General features: G+C 42.6%; 1 protein-coding gene across 2 annotated transcripts in view; it reads right to left on the reverse strand.

The window, feature by feature from the left end:
• Positions 1-4,758: 4,758 nt before the first annotated feature.
• Positions 4,759-23,792, reverse strand: part of rassf4a (Ras association domain family member 4a) — a 64,356-nt gene continuing 45,322 nt past the window's right edge. For both annotated transcript variants that reach the window (XM_035753846.2, XM_052498296.1), the window contains 8 exons: positions 15,467-15,582; positions 15,299-15,381; positions 12,614-12,777; positions 11,998-12,099; positions 11,846-11,897; positions 11,493-11,614; positions 9,357-9,454; positions 4,759-5,182 (listed from right to left, as the gene is read on the reverse strand). In XM_035753846.2, the coding sequence (XP_035609739.1) occupies positions 5,119-5,182; positions 9,357-9,454; positions 11,493-11,614; positions 11,846-11,897; positions 11,998-12,099; positions 12,614-12,777; positions 15,299-15,381; positions 15,467-15,582 (801 nt within the window). In that variant the 3' untranslated portion in view covers positions 4,759-5,118. The remainder of the gene's footprint in view (positions 5,183-9,356; positions 9,455-11,492; positions 11,615-11,845; positions 11,898-11,997; positions 12,100-12,613; positions 12,778-15,298; positions 15,382-15,466; positions 15,583-23,792) is intronic.

The following is a 23,792-nucleotide window of genomic DNA, read 5'->3' on the forward strand; positions in this document are numbered from 1 at the left end:
AAAAAGTATGTTTTGGGATTTTAGCAAACAGGGAAATGGTTACAATCCCTTTTCCACCATACATTTTTCCTATAGGGGATTTTATTAACACTTAAAATAAGGTCTGTGTTTCGTGTAGGCTTACCCTGGCATGACGTTTTGATAACTGTGTAAATCTCTCTAGGACAAGGCGACTTTTAGTCATCCTAATGGATCCTATAGCATTCTCTCAATCCTATAAAATTGTGTCACCTCTATCAGAATCCTATTTGACTACTTTTTTTACAATTGGAATTCAAAAGTCATCCTATTGGATCCTATTCTTGTAGGATTTTGTCAGCCCAATCAGAATCATAATTTTCAGAAATGTATTCAGTTATAATTTGTTCTCATTTGTTTTAGTACAAACATTAATTACCAAATTTTTGTTGATCGGAAATATTAATTTATGTTTTAATCACTACCACAATGTGGGAGTGATTCAAGTCTGAATTCAAGGTTTTCCCCTTTACATTGCTTATATGCAAATACAAATTAGAAGGAACAGACATTTTTAGGTACAGTTTTACAAAGATATTAGTATTTCTTTAATTTCATATACACTGCTCAAAAAATAAAGGGAACACTAAAATAACACATCCTAGATCTGAATGAATGAAATATTCTTATTAAATACTTTTTTCTTTACATAGTTGAATGTGCTGACAACAAAATCACACAAAAATTATCAATGGAAATCAAATTTATCAACCCATGGAGGTCTGGATTTGGAGTCACACTCAAAATTAAAGTGGAAAACCACACTACAGGCTGATCCAACTTTGATGTAATGTCCTTAAAACAAGTCAAAATGAGGCTCAGTAGTGTGTGTGGCCTCCACGTGCCTGTATGACCTCCCTACAACGCCTGGGCATGCTCCTGATGAGGTGGCGGATGGTCTCCTGAGGGATCTCCTCCCAGACCTGGACTAAAGCATCCGCCAACTCCTGGACAGTCTGTGGTGCAATGTGCCGTTGGTGGATGGAGCGAGACATGATGTCCCAGACGTGCTCAATTGGATTCAGGTCTGGGGAACGGGCGGGTCAGTCCATAGCATCAATGCCTTCCTCTTGCAGGAACTGCTGACACACTCCAGCCACATGAGGTCTAGCATTGACTTGCATTAGGAGGAACCCAGGGCCAACCGCACCAGCATATGGTCTCACAAGGGGTCTGAGGATCTCTTCTCGGTACCTAATGGCAGTCAGGCTACCTCTGGCGAGCACATGGAGGGCTGTAAGGCCCCCCAAAGAAATGCCACCCCACACCATGACTGACCCACCGCCAAACTGGTCATGCTGGAGGATGTTGCAGGCAGCAGAACGTTCTCCACGGCGTCTCCAGACTCTGTCACGTCTGTCACATGTGCTCAGTGTGAACCTGCTTTCATCTGTGAAGAGCACAGGGCGCCAGTGGCGAATTTGAAAATCTTGGTGTTCTCTGGCAAATGCCAAACGTCCTGCACGGTGTTGGGCTGTAAGCACAACCCCCACCTGTGGACGTCGGACCCTCATGGAGTCTGTTTCTGACCGTTTGAGCAGACACATGCACATTTGTGGCCTGCTGGAGAACATTTTGCAGGGCTCTGGCAGTGCTCCTCCTGCTAATCCTTGCACAAAGGCGGAGGTAGCAGTCCTGCTGCTGGGTTGTTGCCCTCCTACGGCCTCCTCCACGTCTCCTGATGTACTGTTCTGTCTCCTGGTAGCGCCTCCATGCTCTGGACACTACGCTGACAGACACAGCAAACCTTCTTGCCACAGCTCGCATTGATGTGCCATCCTGGATGTGCTGCACTACCTGAGCCACTTGTGTGGGTTGTAGACTCCGTCTCATGCTACCACTAGAGTGAAAATACCGCCAGCTTTCAAAACTGACCAAAACATCAGCCAGGAAGCATAGGAACTGAGAAGTGGTCTGTGGTCATCACCTGCAGAACCACTCCTTTATTGGGGGTGTCTTGCTAATTGCCTATCATTTCCACCTGTTGTCTATTCCATTTGCACAACAGCATGTGAAATTTATTGTCAATCAGTGTTGCTTCCTAAGTGGACAGTTTGATTTCACAGAAGTGTGATTGACTTGGAGTTACATTGTGTTGTTTCAGTCTTCCCTTTATTTTTTTGAGCAGTGTATAATATTCAGCTATGCCTACAAAAAAATGGAATGTTCCCTTTACCCTCTTTATGTTGGGACAAGGTGAGGAAAATGTAACCCTGTACCACCCGTGTGTGCCGTTAACCACTTTCTGTACCCCTCTCTATATCGGTCTCCTGATCTGTACTTACATCTGCCCAGTCAAAACAACTTGGAATTGGAATCCCAACAAAATTGGGATTCCAATTAAAGCATCTTATGAGTATCCAAAATAAAATCCTATCAGATTTCAGAACCAGTCCTATTCTAGATACACTTGTATAGGGTAGGTTCTATCCTATAGGATAGGATCAAATCCTATAGGAAAGGTTCCAAAATCTGATAGGATTTTAAAAATTATAATCCTATAGGATTTTTTGACTCTGTCATAGAGATAGATAGAGGACTCATCTTTGTAGCTGTGCCATTATAGAACCTGTGACAGAATCTGTCACGAGTCCGACCGAGGGTGGCTTCCCTTCCCGGTCGGGTGGCGCTCGGCGGTCGTCGTCACCGGCCTATTAGCTGCCACTGATTGTCTTTCCTCCCCCTCCTTGTATGTTTATTGGTAGCACCTGTTTGTAAATGATTAGTTGGGCTTTATTAGACAGCCGGCCAGCCTGTTTGTTGTGCGGGATTAATTATTGTGACCTTCGGCTCTGTAGTAGAGGAACGTGTTTGTTCCTGTTCGTGTGTTTCAGTTGTACATTTTTCATTCCCCGTGTATGGGGCCGTTATGATTGTGAGCACCCTGTGGTGCGTTGGTGCATTAAAGAGCACAGCATTGCACTCTCTGTCTCCTGCGTCTGACTCCACACCCACGACACCCGGAGCATTACACTATCTCCATTTTAAAGAAAGACTTAACTTCTTCTTCATTTGCTGATTGCTCCCAACTCTTAGGAATCCCACCCAGTTGACAACTTTAAAATGGCGGAAGCCCTCAATGGCAATGTCCATGTTGAAACTGGTTAAATCCACGATGAGTCATCTATCTCTATGATAAACAGGCACAATTCCTGCATGTGGGAATATCTGCATCTGCAGGAACACCTCTTTATACTTCTTTTGGTCCATTTTTAAGCTAGGAGTCGGGGGCCACTCCAGTACAGTAGGTTGCAGTAATGCACCATAACGTTGGATGTTAACCGCCGATACATCCGACAGTAGAAGAAGAGGCGGTGGCAATGACAGTAGCACAGATAGAACAAGGAGCAGTTAAGGTTAGTTATAAATATCTTTGATGGTAGCTAGGAGAGGTGCGAAGGTCCGATTTAGGGCCTAGTAAAACCTTGTGGACAGATTTATTCCTCGCTCAGACTGTCAATGGGGTCAGGATAATTCCAATATGTCAGACCTATCGTGCAGTCATCAATAATTAAATGTGTCTGGTTGATTTCTGACTACTCTACTTTCCCCAAAACACTGAATATGGTGACTGTATGTGGATACTTCTATTCACTATATTCTATTATATTCTTCAAATACAACGTTCATTTGGCACCAGACCACAGTACTGTTTAATACTAAATGCAGAAAAATTGCATAATAACAATATGGAGCGTAATAATACATTACTGTCATTTTCAGTGAAGTGCTTTTTCACCAGATCCGCTATAACAGGGGAACCGTGTGAAATCTGCAACAGAATGTTGAACAAAGGTGCTGGTCATCTACACTGGAGTTAACCCTGCAGCTTCCTCGAGCTGCCGCTGCTAAATATGACAACACTTTTTTATTTTCGGTCTTTCACACGTGTCTCCATTGTGTGATGAACCATTGAAAAGGGAATCCAAACGGTCATATTTTTTCAACTGTATATAATTTCAAACTAAAACTCTCCTGTCTTTTTTTACATACAGTGAAATGCTTTGTGTTTGTGTGTGTGGTAATATTTATTATCCCCACACCCCGGCTGTATAACCCTGATGGGCTAGCCAATACTTTCTCTTTAACACACACACACACACACACACACACACACACACACACACACACACACACAGGTTGGCAGGAGTCCAAGTCCTATTAGAGTTACAGTATTTATTAGAACAGAATGGAACAAAACCTCTAACCTCTCTGATGAGAGAGACATACATCCTGTAAACAGTCTGTTCTGATTCAACTACTGTAACAGAATAAAGGACTGGCGTGACCAACTCTCTCACTCACACACACACACAGGTGGAGAGGGTCACTCACTCCCAGAACAATACTAACTCTGCTTCAGTCACCCTGGAAACAACTCTACCCCTTTCTGTGGGAGAACAATGAGGTGTGTGTGTGTGTGTGTTTTATCTGTGTGGTAAAATACAGTATGGGCCTTACAGGTCTGCTAACCCTGCAGAAACCTGTAGCATAGTTATGTGAACACAAGTTTAGGTCAGGGTTTCCAACTCTGGTGCTGGAGATGTGTGTTCGACGTGCAGAGCTGGGGGAAAAAAAGCCTGCACGCCCTGTAGCTCACTTATAATCTGTTACAGTGGCTAAATTAGAAATTTGGCCTTGACAGAAATGTTGCCTTTCCAGGAAAGCTCAGTTTTAGAAGACCTTGACCTCTAAGACACACAGGAATCAGTATTTTACCAATGATAGTAAACAACAAGATTAATGGAAAGTATTCAATCAGACAATACAGTAGCAAAACAGTTACAAATTCTATGAATACAGTTCATTTGCGAAGTGACAAACATTGATGCAAGATGTGGCAGTATTGCATTCTTATTGCTGTTTACATTACATTCACTACGGTAGAAAGCTTTCAACATGTCTGTAGTTTTCATTACTAGAAAAAGCTATACATGCTATGGTTCAACTGTAGTTGTACATGAAGAAAGGTCTCAGTGCTCAAACAATCTGCTTGACTTCCTCTCACTGTAACAGTGTAATGGTCCTGTGAACACGCACGCACACACACACACACACACACACGCACGCACGCACGCACGCACGCACACACACACACACTCAGACAGTAGTGTCAGTGATGCCCTCCAGCTGCTGTAGAATCATGGACTTCAGTGCGCTGTACCTATGGACACACACACGGTATGGTGGTGAATGGTAGTGGCCTTATTACACATGGACAAAAACTGATTTCATGTTTATATTCTCCTAAAGGCATCTACAAATAAAAGCTTATTGGTTGCGTACAGAGTTTAGCAGATGTCATAGCGGGTGCAGCGAAATGCACGTGTTACTAGTTCCTGTGTTACAGTTCAGTAAACATTTTTAAAAAGTACACAAATAATCAAAAACTTGAATCAAGAAATAACAAATGTCAGGACAAATCCAGTTGAAAACCCAAATAACACTATACCAGTTATACAAAATGCAATCTATGCGAATATACACCAAAACTACCTACTAAGATTGATATGTACAGCAGTATAAATATTACAGTGAGCTATGTCAAGAATCCAGTATATAAATACACGGTGTGTATAAACAGTGTAACAAAAATGCAATTATGTACAGTGGTAGAATATTAGAATGAGCTATGTGAAGAATACAGTATATTAATAAGAATCCAGTATATAATCCAGTATATAAATAAGAATACATTTTTATAATAATAATAATAATAATAAATATGCAGTGTGTATAAACAAACAAAGATGTAATTATGTAAAGTAGTGAAATATATTCGAATAATGTCTCATACATTGTACAGCAGCATTGGCTGTGTGTGTTTGTGTATTGGCGTAAGCGTGTGTCTTCGTAGACTGCATGTGTACAAGGTGTCTGTGTGTGTTTTGTGTAAGTGAGTCTATCTTTGTCTCATACTACTTACTACTCTCACTAACTACAGGATGGCTGTTCAGCAGTCTGATGGCCGGACTCTCTCCCTCTTTGGCTCTCTTTACCACACCTGCTGTCTGAACCTCTGAATGCTCGGCTATGAAAAGCCAGCTGACATTTACTCCTGAGGTGCTGACCTGTTGCACCCTCAACAACCACTAATTATTAGTTGACCATGTTCGTCATCTATAAATGTTTGAACATCTTTTTTAAATGTTTTATTGTATTTCTTTATTTCACCTTTATTTAACCAGGTAGGCCAGTTGAGAACAAGTTCTCATTTACAACTGCGACCTGGCCAAGATAAAGCAAAGCAGTGCGACAAAAACAACACAGAGTTACACATGGGAGAAACAAACATACAGTCAATAACATAATAGAAAAACTGTATACAGTGTGTGCAAATGAAGTAAGGAGGTAAGGCAATAAATAGTAATTACAATTGATCAATTTACACTGGAGTGATACGTATATGCGCAGATGAGGATGTGAAAGTAGAAATACTTTCTTTTTTGCAATATTTTTGCAATATGTTCCAGTCATTGGCAGCAGAGAACTGGAAGGAAAGGCAGCCAAAGAGGTGTTGGCTTTGGGGATGACCAGTGAAATATACCTGCTGTAGTGCGTGCTACGGGTGGGTGCTATGGTGACCAGTGAGCTGAGATAAGGCGGAGCTCTACCTAGCAAAGACTTATAGATGACCTGGAGCCAGTGGGTTTGGCGACGAATATGTAGCGAGGACCAGCCAACGAGAGCGTAGAGGTCACAGTGGTGGGTAGAATATGGGACTTTAGTAACAAAACGGACGGCACGGTGATAGACTGCATCCAATTTGATGAGTAGAGTGTTGGAGGCTATTTTGTAAATGACATCGCTGAAGTCAAGTATCAGTAGGATAGTCAGTTTTACGAGGGGAAGTATGGCAGCATGAGTGAAGGAGGCTGTGTTGCGAAATAGGAAGCCAATTCTAGATTTAACTTTGGATTGGAGATGCTTAATGTGAGTCTGAAAGGAGAGTTTAGTCTAACCAGACACCTAGGTATTTATAGTTGTCCACATATTCTAAGTCCGAACCGTCCAGAGTAGTCATACTAGTCGGGCGGGCAGGTGCGGGCAGCGATCGGTTGAAGAGCATGCATTTCCTTTTACTTGCATTTAAGAGCAGTTGGAGGCCAGGGAAGGAGTGTTGTATTATGCTTGTTTGGAGGTTTGTTAACACAGTGTGCAAAGAAGGGCCAGATGTATACAGAATGGTGTCGTCTGTGTAGAGGTGGATCATAGAATCACCAGCAGCAAGAGCGACATCATTGATATATACAGAGAAAAGAGTCGTCCCGAGAATTTAACCCTGTGGCACCCCCATAGAGACTGCCAGATGTCCGGACAACAGGCCCTCCGATTTGACACACTGAACTATCTGTGAAGTAGTTAATGAACCAGGCGAGGCAGTCATTAGAGAAACCAAGGCTGTTGAGTCTGCCGATAAGAATACAGTGATTGACAGAGTCGAAAGCCTTGGCCAGTTCGATGAAGACCGCTCCACAGTACTGTCTTTTATCAATGGCGGTTATGATATTGTTTAGGACCTTGAGCGTGGCTGAGCTGCACCCCACGACCAGCTCGGAAACCAGATTGCATAGCGGAGAAGGTATGGTGGGATTCGAAATGGTTGGTGATCTGTTTGTTCACTTGACTTTTGAAGATGTTAGAAAGGCAGGGCAGGATGGATATAGGTCTGTAACAGTTTGGGTCTAGACTGTCTCCCCCTTTGAAGAGGGGGGTGACCGCGGCCGCTTTCCAATCTTTAGGAATCTCAGACGATACGAAAGAGAGGTTAAACAGACTAGTAATAGTGGTTGCAACAATGGCAGCAGATCATTTTAGGAAGAGAGGGTCCAGATTGTCTTGCCCAGCTGATTTGAAGGGATCCAGATTTTGCAGCTCTTTCAGAACATCAGCTGTCTGGATTTGGGTGAAGGAGATGCCGGTGGGGCTTGGGCCAGTTGCTGTGGGGTGTGCAGAACTGTTGGCCGGGGTTGGGGTAGCCAGGTGGCAAGCATGGCCAGCCGTAGAGAAATGCTAATTGAAATATTGTGGATTTATCAGTGGTGACAGTGTTTCCTAGTCTCAGTGCAGTGAGCAGCTGGACTTTACAGTTTCCCTAAACTTTTTGGAATTAGTGCTGAAGGGGATGCACATTTCTGTTTAAAAAAGCTAGCCTTTGCTTTCCTGACTGTGTGTATTCGTTCCTGACTTTCTGTTAGTGCAGTTCGCCACAGGGTGTTTTTTTGCTGGTCAAGGGCAGTTAAGTCTGGAATGAAGGGCTATATCTGTTCTTAGTTCTACATTTTTTAAAAGGGGCATGCTTATTTAAATTGATGAGGAAAGCACTTTTAAAGAACAACCAGGCATCCTTCCAGGATACCCGGGCCAGGTCGATTCGAAAGGCCTGCCCGCAGAAGTGTCTTGAAGAACGATCTCGCCTTAATGGCTATGTACTCTTATAATCTCCACCGGCACAGTCAGAAGAGGACTGGCCACCCCTCAGAGCCTGGTTCCTCTCTAGGTTTCTTCCTATGTTCCAACCTTTCAAGGGAGTTTTTCCTAGCTTGATCTTTGGGGTTTTAAGCTGGGTTTCTGTTTTTTTGTGACATCTGCTGATTTAAAAAGGGCTTTATAAATAAATTGTATTGACTGGCTTTATAAATACATTTGATTGACTGAAGCTACAGACAGGATTACATAAGCATTTAAGTAATTTAGCAGATGCTCTTCTCCAAAGCCACCTACATTAGTGAGTGGAGACATGTTTCATACTGGTCTCCCTAAGGAAACGAACCCACAACCCTACATTGCAAGTGCCATGCCCTACCAACTGAACCACAGATATGGTGTGTGTGTGTGTGTGTTTTGTAGTTTATATCCTCCTTAAGGTGTCCTGTCAACACAGAGTAATGTTGTTCAGTAGGACATTACATTTTGTTGGTGGGTGAAAGTCATTCTATTCAGCACAATGTTTACAGAAATAACACACTAACAACACACTAAAAGACAAACCATAGACAGACCATAGAAACAATACACAGCAGTACAATAATGACAAGATGAACATCCAACTCTTACAAGACATCTTCCTCTCACCAAACTAACTGTATCAATGGCACAGCACATTATCCAAGGCAAGTTCTGAATACTGCAGCTAGCCATTTGTGTCACGTTCTGCAATGTTTACTTCCTTTGAATGAAAGTTAAAACATAAATTGAGTTGTACAGTACTTTTTGCACAGCTCAGAATTGTTTTGCGAGAGGAAATGTTGCTCAAGAACACTAAAAACACATAAAACACGTAAAAACCACCCAAACCCTTAAGTAAATGTGTTTGTTGTGAAGAGTGACATACTTACTTTCTGGTCAGTTTCGAAATCTCTCTCTCCTCTTCCTCTTTCAGTTTCTCTACAAAGCTATCCAGGACTGGCATCTCAAAATTAATGTACTGAGCCACCTGGGGAGAAACAGAAGTATTGTCATATAACACCTGCAATATTTTCTCATAACATGAAGTAAGCCTATCATTTCTTTTTTACACGTGAGTAGAAGAAGCCAAAACGAGAGTAGAATGGTTGGACTCTTGCACACTATGTACTTGCAAATAAACATTTATCAAATATGTTTATATGACGACAGATCTGTCAGATATAGAGTTAAAATGTACTACATTGAGTTCGCATCCCAGAATTACACTTTATATAAACTAAGCAGGACCCTGTCTTTCAAAGATAATTAATAAAAATCCAAATAACAGATTTTCATTGTAAAGGATTGAAACACGCTTGTTCAATGACCCATAAATTAATGAACATGCACCTGTGGAACGGTCGTTAAGACACTAACAGCTTACAGACAGTAGGCAATTAAGGTCACAGTTATGAAAACTTAGGACACTAAAGAGGCCTTTCTACTGACTCTGAAAAACACCTAAATAAATTGCAATGTCTGTACTGTGAGACGCCTAAGACAGCGCTACTGGGAGACGGGACGGACAGCTGATTGTCCTCGCAGTGGCAGACCACATGTAACAACAGCTGCACAGGATCGGTACATCCGAACATCACACCTGAGGGACAGGTACAGGATGGTAACAACAACTGCCCGAGTTACACCGGGAATGCACAATCACTCCATCAGTGCTCAGACTGTCCGTAATAGGCTGAGAGAGGCTGGAAGAATCGTCGAAAGAATGAGCGTTACACCGAGGCCTGTACTCTGGAGCGGGATCGATTTGAAGGTGGAGGGTCCGTCATGGTCTGGGGCGGTGTGTCACAGCATCATCGGACTGAGCGTGTTGTCATTGCAGGCAATCTCAAAGCTGTGCGTTACAGGGAAGACATCCTCCTCTCTCATGTGGTACCCTTCCTGCAGCCTCATCCTGAAATGACCCTCAAGCATGACAATGCCACCAGCCATACTGCTTGTTCTGTGCGTGATTTCCTGCAAGACAGGAATGTCAGTGTTCCGCCATGGCCAGCGAAGAGCCCGGATCTCAATCTCATTGAGCACATCCGGGACCTGTTGGATCGGAGGGTGAGGGCTAAGGCCATTCCCCCCATAGAAATGTCAGGGTTGCAGGTGCCTTGGTGGAAGAGTGGGGTAACATGTCACAGCAAGAACTGTGAGATGTTAAAAATCTTGTGCAGTCCATGAGGAGGAGATGCACTGTAGTACTTAATGCAGCTGGTGGCCACACCAGATACTGACTACTACTTTTGATTTTGACCCCCCCCCCCCCTTTGTTCAGGGACACATTAGTGACTGTTAGTCACATGTCTGTGGAACTTGTTCAGTTGTCGTCTCAGTTTTTGAATCTTGTTATGTTCATACAAATATTTACACATGTTACGTTTGCTGAAAATAAATGCAGTTGACAGTGAGAAGACGCTTCTTTTTTTTGCTGAGTTTACATCACAGAAGACTGAAATATAACAAAACCGCTTGACATAGAAACACCGGAGTTTCTGAAATAATAACAACAGACTTTCTGGTTTTTGAAATAAGGTTGATTAATGATCAAATTATGAAAAATATGATTAACATTCCACCTATGAGGCCACTAGGGCATTTGATTGCAGGAAAGAGCTACTACATGTTTACTTGCAAGTCTACACAGTGCACCAGAGTCCCATTAAGCTGAAGATAAATACAACGCACCCACATAACTATGATGACACAGCTGTATTGGAAAAACAACAATAAAAGTATTTCAATTTGAGCCTAACATTACACTGAACAGAAGGATATATTCACTGTCAACAATAATGTAGCAGCTGCAATTACAGTCTGCAATTAAACAGCCACTGCCCCAATTGTTAATACAGTCCTAACAGGGAAGTCTATCATCAGCATTCCATTAGATCAAATACCACTGATTATGTCACTGGGATATCGCTATGGGTCTGTATTTGGAGGGCCACCACAACATGGAGGTCCAACCTCTTAGAATACACATACAGTATGAAAGAGAGAGAGAGAGAGTGCAGGCTCACGTCATGTGTGACCTCCTCCCCAAGATCCGTCTCCATAATAAAGATTTTGGAGATCTTCTCACAGGGTCCATGAAGCACACGGTACACCAGAGGATACGCACTGTCCTTCAATGGGGTTCTTTCTGCAACACACACACACACACACACACACACACACACACACACACACACACACACACACACACACACACACACACACACACACACACACACACACACACACACACACACACACACACACACACACACACACACACACACACACACACACACACACACAAATATACTATTCCATACATACCCAAGCATAAACACACACACACGGCACAAAGGAACGAGATGTGGTCACTTACCACCAGACTCATGGACCATGTAGAGAACAAACTCATCTGATTTATTCTCCACCTGGAGACACAGAGAGTCAGAAACATGACAATCACATCTGAGAAACTAGTGTGTGTGTGTATTGTGTGAGTGTGTGCTAAAATGTGTGTGTATAACTCACTCTGAACTTTTGTAGCAGCAGGTTGAGGACCTGTAGTGTTGTCATGGAGCTGTTGACTCGGACGTTAGTGACCGACCCGAACGCTGGAGTAAATACTGATGTCTGGCGAGGACACATGCACGAGTGCACACACACACACACACACACACACACACACACACACACACACACACACACACACACACACACACACACACACACAGCAAATATATACAGTGAAAAGGGCAGTGGGCCCAAAACGGATCTTTGAGGAACAATATCATTTACATTTACATTTCAGTAATTTAGAAGCCTCTTATCCAGAGAGAAGTGTGTGCAGTTAGTGCATTCATCTAAAGGCAACTAGGTGAGATCTCCACGTATCACAGTCATAGTAAGTTCAAAAAAAAAATGCATAAATAAAGCAGATATCAGTAAAGTCAGTGCTATAGTAAGAAAAGACAAGTGCGAGTGTTAGTGGGATTAATCAAGATACTTTTTGAAGAGGTAGGTTTTCAGATATTTTCTGAAAAAGGGCATATAAAACTTTGGAGTCACCAGTACGCACAGCTATGTGTGTGTGTGTGTGTGTGTGTGTGTGTGTGTGTGTGTGTGTGTGTGTGTGTGTGTGTGTTACCTTGTGGTTATAGAAGTGTCCATTGATGGAGAATCTGTGTGAGCGTAAGTGCTGCAGGTCGGAGTGTGCGTGTGTCTTTGACCTTCTGGTGACCCCCATGAAGGAGGCATCACTCCTGGTTCGCAGCAGCTGGGGGACCTCCTCATCATCCTCCTCCAGACTACCTGAGGGAGAGAACAAAGAATTAGAACTTCCTCTTCCTTCTGCTCCTCCTCCTTACCCTCATCACCCCCCCCCCCATACACCAACTCAAAAGTAATGCTTATACAGTGTCTGTACAGGCCATAATACTTTTAGTGTATTTATAGATATGTACAGGACCTTCGGAAGGTATCCCTGACCCCTTGACTATTTCCACATTTTGTTACGTTACAGCCTTATTCTAAAATTGATTAAATCAATGTTTTTCCACAACAATCTACACACAATACCCTATAATGACAAAGCAAAACAGGTTTTTAGAAATGTTTGCAACATTTTTTTTTTTAAATAACAGAAATACCGTATTTACATAAGTATTCAGACCCTTTGCTATGAGACTCCAAATTGAGATCAGGTGCTGCCTATTTACCTATACAGTATAAAGTCCCACAGTTGACAGCCCATGTCCGAGCAAAACCCAAGCCATGAGGTTGAAGGAATTGTCCGTAGAGCTCTGGGACAGATCTGGGCAAGGGTAACAAAACATTTCTGCAGGTCCCCAAGAACACAGTGGACGCCATCATTCTTAAATGGAAGAAGTTTGGAACCACCACGACTCTTCCTAGACCTGGCCGCCCATCCAAACTGAGCAATTTGGGGAGAAGGGCCTTGGTTATGGAGGTGACCAAGAACCCAATGGTCACTCTGACAGAGCTCTAGAGTTCCTCTGTGGAGATGGGAGAAACTTTCAGAAGGACTATCATCTCTGCAGCCCTCCACCAATCATGCCTTTATGGTAGAGTGGTCAGACGGAAGCCACTCCTCAGTAAAAGGCACATGCCAGCACACTTGGAGTTTGCCAAAAGCCACCTATGACTCTCAGACCATGAGAAACAATATTCTCTGGTCTGATGAAACCAAGATTAAACTCTTTTGCCTGAATGCCAAGCGTCACGTCTGAAAGAAACCTGGCACCATCCCTACGGTGAAGCATGGTGGTGGCGGCATTATGCTTTGGGGATGTTTTTCAGCGGTAGGGACTGGGAGACTAGTCAGGATCGAGGGAAAGATGAACGGAGCAAAGTACAGAGAGTACAGAGAGATCCTTGAGGAAAAGCTGCTCCAGATCTCTCAGGATCCCAGACTGGGTTGAAGGTTCACCTTCCAACAGGACAATGACACTAAGCACACAACCAAAACAATGCAGCAGTGGCTTCAGGACAAGTGTTCAACCTTCCAAAGTTCTCCCATGTCACACGCACCTCCGCACATTCCACTGGCTTCCAGTCAAAGCTCGCATCCCCTACAAGACCGTGATACTTGCCTATGGTGCGGCAAGAGGAGCTGTCCCTCCCTACCATCAGACTATGCTCAAAACCTACACCCCAACCTGATCACTCTGTTCTGCCACCTCTGGTCTCTATGACTGTGATATGTGGTTGTCTAACTTAGCTACATTACGTGAACAAAAGTATGTGGACACCTGCTAGTCGAACATCTCATTCCAAAATCATGGGCATTAATATGGAGTTGGTCCTTCTTTGCTGCTATAACAGCCTCCACTCTTCTGGGAAGGCTTTCCACTAGATGTTGGAACATTGCTGCGGGGACTTGCTTCCATTCAGCCACAAGAGCACCACCAAGGCCGGGAACTGATGTTGGGCAATTAGGCCTGGCTCGCAGACAGTGTTCCAATTCATCCCAAAGGTGTTCCATGGGGTTGAGGTCAGGGCTCTGTGCAGGCCAGTCAAGTTCTTCAACACTGATCTCAACAAACCATTTATGTATGGACCTCACTTTGTGCATGGGGGCATTGTCATGCTGAAACAGGAAAGGGCCTTCTCCAAACTGTTGCCACAAAGTTGGAAGCACAGAAGCGTCTAGATTCTAGACTCTAGAATGTAATCGTATGCTGTAGCATTGAGATTTCCCATCACTGGAAATAAGGGGCCTAGCCCGAACCATGAAAAACAGCCCCAGACCATTATTCGTCCTCCACCAAACTTTACAGTTGGCACTATGCATTTACATTTACATTACATTTAAGTCATTTAGCAGACGCTCTTATCCAGAGCGACTTACAAATTGGTGCATTCACCTTATGACATCCAGTGGAACAGCCACTTTACAATAGTGCATCTAAATCTTTTAAGGGGGTGAGAAGGATTACTTTATCCTATCCTAGGTATTCCTTAAAGAGGTGGGGTTTCAGGTGTCTCCGGAAGGTGGTGATTGACTCCGCTGTCCTGGCGTCGTGAGGGAGTTTGTTCCACCATTGGGGGCCAGAGCAGCAAACAGTTTTGACTGGGCTGAGCGGGAACAGGTAGCATTCTCCTGGCATCCGCCAAACCCAGATTCGTTCGTCGGACTGCCAGATGGTGATGAGTGATTCATCACTCCAGAGCGGAATCCACTCATTTGAAGCGGTGTCCACATACTTTTGTATAAAGTGTATCTTAAGATGAATGCACTAACTGTAAGTCGCTCTGAATAAGAGCGTCTGCTAAATTACTAAAAAGTAAATGTCTGTGTGTGTGTACTTACTGGTCAAGGCAGGGTCAGTAGTTCTGTCGAGTATGTTGTTGTTAGATTCTGTCTGCTTTTGAAGAACCTGGGTTCTCTCATTCCTACAAACACAAATTATTGACATAACTGATTGGCACTCACATAGGCTTAGTGCATTTGTGTGTGTGTGTGTGTGTGTGTGTGTACCTGTTGACTCCTCCATAGTGGAGTCTCTCGTTGTCGTCGTGCATCTGCAGTCTGATTGGTCGCCGCAGACCCCAGTAGATATTCAACAACCCCTCGACGACCAGTGCTTGATCCTCCTACACACACACACACACACACACACACACACACACACACACACACACACACACACACACACACACACACACACACACACACACACACACACACACACACACACACACACACACGGTGTGTCTGTATAAAACGTGCTGCCTTATGCTCTACTCATTCTCTCACTCAATCACACACGGTCGTGTGGCCGGTCACACACTTACTCTTCGGACCAGCTACAGGTCTGTCAGTCTCAGAGAAAATTCACCATAGAAAATTCCTTAGATCCTACTATCCATGTGGGTTTTCCAACATACGTAGATGTTGGAATATAGAATGGTAATGGTAGTGGTAATAGTAAGGAAAAAGACACGCGAGTCCTCGCGACTCATTGATACTATCATTCCTCTAATTTAGTAATTGTCTTACATACAAACACAACACACAGATCTCTAACCCTCCTGTCTCTCCTCTCTCTCCTCTGTAATATGAAGCATAGATGGCTGCTTCTGCCCCTACCTCCCCACCATCACTGAGACCTTGGAGGTCCCGGCCCACCAAGCACAGTAATTCTCTCAGTCTCCATCCCAGTGCATCATTACTTTAAGACATGAAGGTCAGTCAACATGGACATTTTCAAGAACTTTGAAAGTTTCTTCAATTGCAGTTTCAAAAACCATCAAGCGCTATGATGAAACTGGCTCTCATGAGGACCCTGTCATGACTGTCCCTCTTGAGTGAGGATCATAGCTGCCAGATCAGCTCCCCCCCTCTCTCCCACCAGAGTTTTATGACTTAACTGCCGGGTAGTTTAATACCTTGCAGGAACTCTCTCCCACTCTGCAGAAATGGAAGTTGAAAATCCCTTTGTTACAACAGAGAGATTTTGGAGTACAGTAACATCCAAGACTGGATAATGAAACAATATTTCTGTAATCTAAACATTTGGAATGGTTTGTGGCTATTTAAAAAATAATCATGTCCAACATTTATTGTTTTGTGATATCATGAAAGACATTGTAATGTAAACATTGTAACTTTAAGAGCTTTCACAATATATATGTCAGAGTTATATCTAAATGTTGTAAAACTTATATGATTAAATACGAAACTATTTGTGAGAAGATAAAATGTGATTTTAGTATAAACCTGGGCCTAGTCAAGTAAAAAAAACCTCGTGACGAAATTCACATCAGACCAAGTAGGATGACGGTAAACCTGACGCCACGAATGGTTAGACAATAGAGACCATAAAAACGTGGAGTGTTGGCTGCACGTTGAAATGGTAGGAATTTAAAGCGGTGTCTACGCGGCTGAGAAATGGTTTACAGGTTTAAGTAGACAATAGACATTAACTTCACATTTCATGTTTGCATATTTAATGCATCAAGATCTATATATAATATATTTTAGGAATACTTGTCACAGCCGCCGAAAGAGGTGGACCAAAGCGCAGCGCTGTGAGCGTACATTTCCCTTTTTATTTAAAATGTCGCCAACAAACAAAGAAACAACCATGAAGCGTACAGTGCTATAGTGCCACTAACAAAAATAACTACCCACACTGAAAGGAGGGGAAAAAAAGGGCTACCTAAGTATGATTCCCAATCAGAGACAACGATAGACAGCTGTCCCTGATTGAGAACCATACCCGGCCAAAACATAGAAATAAAGAAACATAGAAAACAAAACATAGAATACCCACCCAAATCACACCCTGACCAAACCAAAATAGAGACATAAAAAGGCTCTCTCAGGTCAGGGCATGACAATACTAAAGATTCCAAACTGAGAGCAAGATAAATCTAAATGTGATACAAGTGCCTGATTTGGTCCGGAACACACCGGTACTGAGTACTGGCACCTTACATTATCTACTGCTTGATTATCGGCAGATAAGAAATATTGGCACAGTACCGGCACCCAAAACGAGTGCCGGCACCCATTTCAGTCCACTTCAACCACTGTCTGAAATAAATTTTACTTCTGAGATTCTGTTCTCTGTGCCGCTGATAAATAGTGCTGAGCGACTAGTGCTTTTTGAGGCCTGTTCGCTGTCAGTTTGATTGAACGAAATTTAGACCGTTATCAACTTCAGTAAAAAACAACAACATTAAATACACTTTGCATTATGTGGGTTGAATGCTGTAACAACACAGAATAACACAATAAAGTCCCATGATTGTAGTAACTGCCCATTATACTCCTTATCACTTATTAACCATCATTTATTCACATTTCTTTACTTCAATAAAATATGTGAGTTGTTGTATATTTAATTTGTTTTATTTGATGACTATTATTTCATTCCAAGTCATCATCTCATCTCTATAGAACTGCTGCCTATGCTGTCTGACAAAATCACTATTTTGTAGTTCTTCAAAGTAAATAATGCATACTTTTATGAACGCTAAATACCAACTATCAATCACTTAGATTGTGTATTTTCAGGTAGAGATGCCTCGGGAAGCAACCGCTGCTTTCTGTATCACCTCACGATAGCGCATTGTTCTCTGTTCCATAGCAGTAATAAAATAAACAAATACAGTTAAAGTAGATGCGCAATGGATTATGCTCATTGTAGTTAATTACCACGTTTTATGAGCTAAACTATGTCGAATATTAGCCTGTTAGAAACTACAACTCCCTATAACATCGCACAGTTCAGGCTTGATCCGATTTATCTCTAGAGAAACTGTGCGATGTGCGCATTGAACTCACAGAAGAAAAAATAACAACATGGAAATCAAATGATTGAACTGAAGTTGGTAAAATAGTTGTTTAAAAACAGAAAAATTACAGAAATTTCAGTTAAATGTCGAAGCACTATTGATAAGTCATCCTGACAGAGTAGCCAGTGAATCTAAGTAGCTCTCTCTCCCCCTCTGGTGGTGGTCTATGGAAACTGCAATAACGTAGGGGACGACAATCGGATAAGAGGCAATCTGTAATTTCGATTAAGATATTAATGAGCGAGCTAGGACCGACGTAGTCAATATAACTATTTGTTTAGCACTTTTGAAATGTCCAGCGACAGAATTCAGAACATGGGCCATTCTTACAGTGTTCTCCCTGTACACCAAGTCAGGACCGTAGGATAAATGAAGGGGGCACTTAAGCAGACAATGAAAGCTCTTAAAATGTTTGATGATTACATTTCTCTAAGGTTATAGGTTATAGGCTGCATGTGCACCACCAAGTCAGAACAGTAAGCAAAATTGAGGGGTAAACAGACCAAATTATTAGGGTGAGGCACATGGGCTACTAACATCTTACTACACAACATACATTTAGTATTACTTTCTTAGCTACAGTATACATATCTCCCTGGGATATTACATCATTTATGCAGCATAATAGAATACATTTTTGGACTCTATCTTGTTGTGCTGTGCTCACTTGAACAGGAAGGTGGCACGGCGGTCCTTCGTGGGGCAAATTCAAAGTCTGGAATTCTCTGGATTTATGGTGCTTTTAAAACAACCGAGAACTCTGAAAAAAACCTCATTGGTCATTGGTCTTCAGGTCGTAGCTCTAAAAAGAGGCCAGATTTACAATTCCGAGTTGGATTATCGTTCAAAACGTATTTTCCCATTCGGAGCTTGTTTATTTCCGACTATCCCGTTTACCTTGAACTCACTGAAGTCAAGTTTTCACAAGCGGGCACAAATCGTGCTTCATTGACAGCATGGCCAATGTTAAAATGTTTATAATTTTAAAATTGTAAAAGAGCACCTTAATTCCAGATCTGGGACCACACAGCCATTCCACTGAATAGCAGGCTAGTGATTGTTTTGCAATGCTTGCAGTTAGCCACTGTCACTGATTCCTTCCAAACCACTCATTGTTGAATTTGCGATTTGTTGTGTAATGTTTAAGTCCAATTGCCGATGAGCACCTGTACATTTTATCTATAATTTCTCTTCATATGACAAGGATTAAAAATGATTTGCCAGTAGATTGTTGACTTGATTCATGATGATGACTGATAGCTAAAATTGTGAAAGTATTATGTTTATATGATCAGTCCAACCAAAGCTACTGTACATATAACATGATTTGACATAATTTTATCTGTGGCCAATGACCTTGAGCCTTCTTGGATGGGCACTTCTAGTGTAAATCTATGGCAGCACCCAAGGGGCAAGAATTTTCTAGCTCTAAACTTAGACTTGGCAGTGACATAGTGTCCCCATGAGTGACAGAACACTGAGCCAATCACGGCGCAACATTTACATTTAAGTCATTTAGCAGACGCTCTTATCCAGAGCGACTTACAAATTGGAAACACTGAGCTAGGCTGAAACACCTGCATTTTGGAGCTGCCTTACTCAAGAAAACAAAAAGAGACCATGTTTGTATGTGGCTTTATTAAATCAATGATATATATACATATATATGGCCCTTAGCTGTGGTATATTGGCCATATATCACAAACCCCCGAGGTGTCTTATTGCTATTATAAACTGGTTACCAATGTAATTAGCAGTAAAAATAATTGTTTTGTCATACCCGTGGTATACTGTCTGATATTCCACAGTTGTCAGCCAATCATCATCCAAGCTGGAATCACCCAGTTTATAATTCCCATTATAACCTGGGTCGTTTGAGCCCTCAATTCTGATTGGCTGATAGCCGGGGTATATCACGGGTATGACAAAACATGTATTTTTACAGCTCTAATTATGTTGCTTACCAGTTATATGACGCGTTGCATCGTGCCTAAGAACATCCCTTAGCCGTGGTATATTGGCCACATACCACACCCCCTCGGGCCTTATTGCTTAAGTGGCAACCAGCAGGGGTAGCTACAGTCATAAACTTCAGCTTGATTTATCTCTTCCATGGCTTGAACCTTCAGTGTGACAGTGGCTCCGACCAGAAACAGCCCTTAATCCATAACCCTAGTCCTGTAGCCCTAGAAATGACCTCTACCCCTACTCCATTGCCAGCAAGCAAACCTTGGCATAGGATGTCATAATTACTGTAAAAGCTACACATGACGATCAAATGAATTAATTATATCTAATTACCTTCATAGCTTTAAAATAAGCTCAACCAGCATAAAGCTACCAGAACATGTAGTTAGAATAATAGAGAAGCTATGTATGCTACTTTCGCAACACTGCTCACATACTAAGTGGGTCTGATAATGCACAAATGGCATGCATGCAGACAGACAGACAGACAGACGAGTCTACTGGCACTTTTACTACCATCAACAATGTATGTAGGGCATTATAAGTACATCACCTGACAACTGTTCAGGTCATATGAGCTTAAAGTAACAATGCACCCATACTCAATAACACACATGCACATGACACACACACACACGCACATGGCACACACACACACACACACACACACACACACACACACACACACACACACACACACACACACACACACACACACACACACACACACACACACACACACACACACACACACACACAACCGGTTTACCTGGCAAGGAATCCAACTACAGGTCCTTACAAAAAGGATTTCAGTGTTTGAGACTGTGGCGAACCATGACTATTGGATGTACAGTGCCTTGAGAAAGTGTTCTTATACCCTTATTCCACTTTTTTGTTGTGTTACAGCCTGAATTCAAAGTTCTGGCTTCAGACCAAGAAGTCCTTGAGTGCCCCAGCCAAAGCCTAGACTCGAGTCCCATGGAAAATCTGTGGAAATACTTTCTGTTCACTGCCACTCCCTGGCGTGGCAGGTAGCCTAGTGGTTAGAGAATTGGGCCAGCAACCGATTGAATCCCTGAGCTGACAAGGTAAAAATCTGTCGTTCTGCCCCTGAACAAGGCAATTCACCCACTATTCCCTGGTAGGCTGTCAATGTAAATAAGAATTTGTTCTTAACTGACTTGCCTAGTTAAATAAAGGTTAAATAAAAATATCAAACTCAACAGAGCTTGAAGAAATTTGCATGGGAGAAAATCCCCAAATCCAGACATGCAAAGAGGATACAGGCATACATAAAATGACTCAAAGCTGTAATCACTGCCAAAGGTGCAAAGTATTTCATTTTTAATACATTTGCAAAACTGTCTAAAAACATGTTTTCACTTTGTTATTAAGGGGTATTGCGTGTAGATGGGTGAGAAAAAAAATATGTTTAATCAATTTTGAATTCAGGCTGTAACACAAAAAAATGTGGAATAAGTCAAGAGGTACTTTCTGGTATATCCAATTTGTTAATCAAGAAAAAAATAAACAGAGCATCACTTAATGCGCACAACATTATATTGTGTAGTTGGACCGTTCTAGTGCAGACTCTTATGCAGGAGAAGCAATGCTTTTTGATGACAACATCAAACAGGCTTGAGCCGTGCTTCAGGCTGCAACTCACAGAGACAGCACAGCTGCCCCCACCCCAGATATAATTTGTGCCCCCCCAGTTTTGCTTCTCCATAAACATAAGAAATAGTAGACAAATTAACTTGCCTGTTTTTGCCAATGTAGCGCTGCCAGTCCTGCCAGAAGGCGCAGAATGGAACAGAGGCTTTGTCTCTGCCTATCCCAGTCTGCTGTCCCCACATGCTTCAAGATGGCCACTATTGTTCCTGTACCCATGAAAGCAAAGGTAACTGAACTAAATTACTATCGCATGTAGCACTCCCTTTTGTCATCATGAAGGGCTCTGAGAGACTAGTCAAGGATCATATCACCTCCACCAGACCTGTCACCCTAGGCCCACTTCAATTTGCTTACCGCCCCAATAGATCCAAAGATAATGCAAACACCATCGCTCTGCACACTGCCCTATCTAATCTGGAAAAGAGGAATACCCAGGTAAGAATGCTGTTCATTGACTATAGCTCAGTATTCAACACCATAGTACCCTCCAAGCTCATCATTAAGCTTTTGGTCCTGGGTCTGAACCCTGCCCTTTGCAACTGGGTCCTGGACTTCCTGACGGGCCGCCCCCAGGTGGTGAAGGTAGGAAACAACACCTCCACTTCGCTGATCCTCAACACTTGGGCCCCACAAGGGTGTGGGCTCAGCCCCCTCCTGTACTCCCTGTTTACCCATGACTGCGTGGCCATGCACACCTCCAACTCAACCATCAAGTTTGCAGACGACACAACAGTAGTAGGCTTGATTACCAACAATGACAAGACAGACTACAGGGAGGAGGTAAGGGCTCTGGGGCTGTAGTGCCAGGAAGATAACCTCAGAAGGCTGAAGAAATTTGGCTTGGCACCAAAAACCCTCAAAGTTTTACAGATGCACAATTGAACAGTCTGACCTCGCCTTCATCCCATCGGGCTGTATCACCACCTGGTACAGCAACTGCACTGCCTGCAACAGCAGGGCTCTCCAGTGGGTAGTGCGCTCTGCCCAACGCATCACCGGGGGCAAACTACCTGCCCTGCAGGACACCTACAGCACCTGATGTCACAGGAAGGCCAAAAAAACATCAAGGACAACAACCACCCGAGCCACTACCTGTTCACCCCGCTATCATCCAGAAGGCGAGGTCAGTACAGGTGCATCAAAGCTGGGACCGAGAGACTGAAAAACAGCTTCTATCTCAAGGCCATCAGACTGTTAAACAGCCACCACTAACATTGAGTGGCTGCTGCCAACACACTGACACTGACTCAACTTCAGCCACTTTAATAATGGGAATGGATGGGAAATTATGTAAAATATATCACTAGCCACTTTAAAAAATGCTACCTAATATAATGTTAAATACCCTACATTATTCATCTCATATGCATACGTATATACTGTACTCTATATCATCTACTGCATCCTTACGTAATACATGTATCACTAGCCACTTTAACTATGCCACTTTGTTTACATACTCATCTCATATGTATATACTGTACTCAATACCATCTACTGTATCTTGCCTATGCTGCTCTGTACCATCACTCATTCATATATCTTTATGTACATATTCTTTATCCCTTTAAGGTAGTAATTTTGGAATTGTTAGTTAAATTACTCGTTGGTTATTACTGCATTGTCAGAACTAGAAGCACAAGCATTTCGCTACACTCGCATTAACATCTGCTAACCATGTGTTTGTGACAAATACATTTGATTTGATTTGATTTGAATGTGTGAACATTTCATCCCAAAATAAACTGGTCACATTATTTATCCTTTATTTAACTAAGTCAGTTAAGAACAAATTATTATTTTCAATGACGACCTAGGAACAGTGGATTACCTGCCTTGTTCAGGGGCAGAACAACAGA

Source organism: Oncorhynchus keta, chromosome 36 (genome assembly GCF_023373465.1).
Source record: "Oncorhynchus keta strain PuntledgeMale-10-30-2019 chromosome 36, Oket_V2, whole genome shotgun sequence".
Classification (NCBI taxonomy): domain Eukaryota; kingdom Metazoa; phylum Chordata; class Actinopteri; order Salmoniformes; family Salmonidae; genus Oncorhynchus; species Oncorhynchus keta.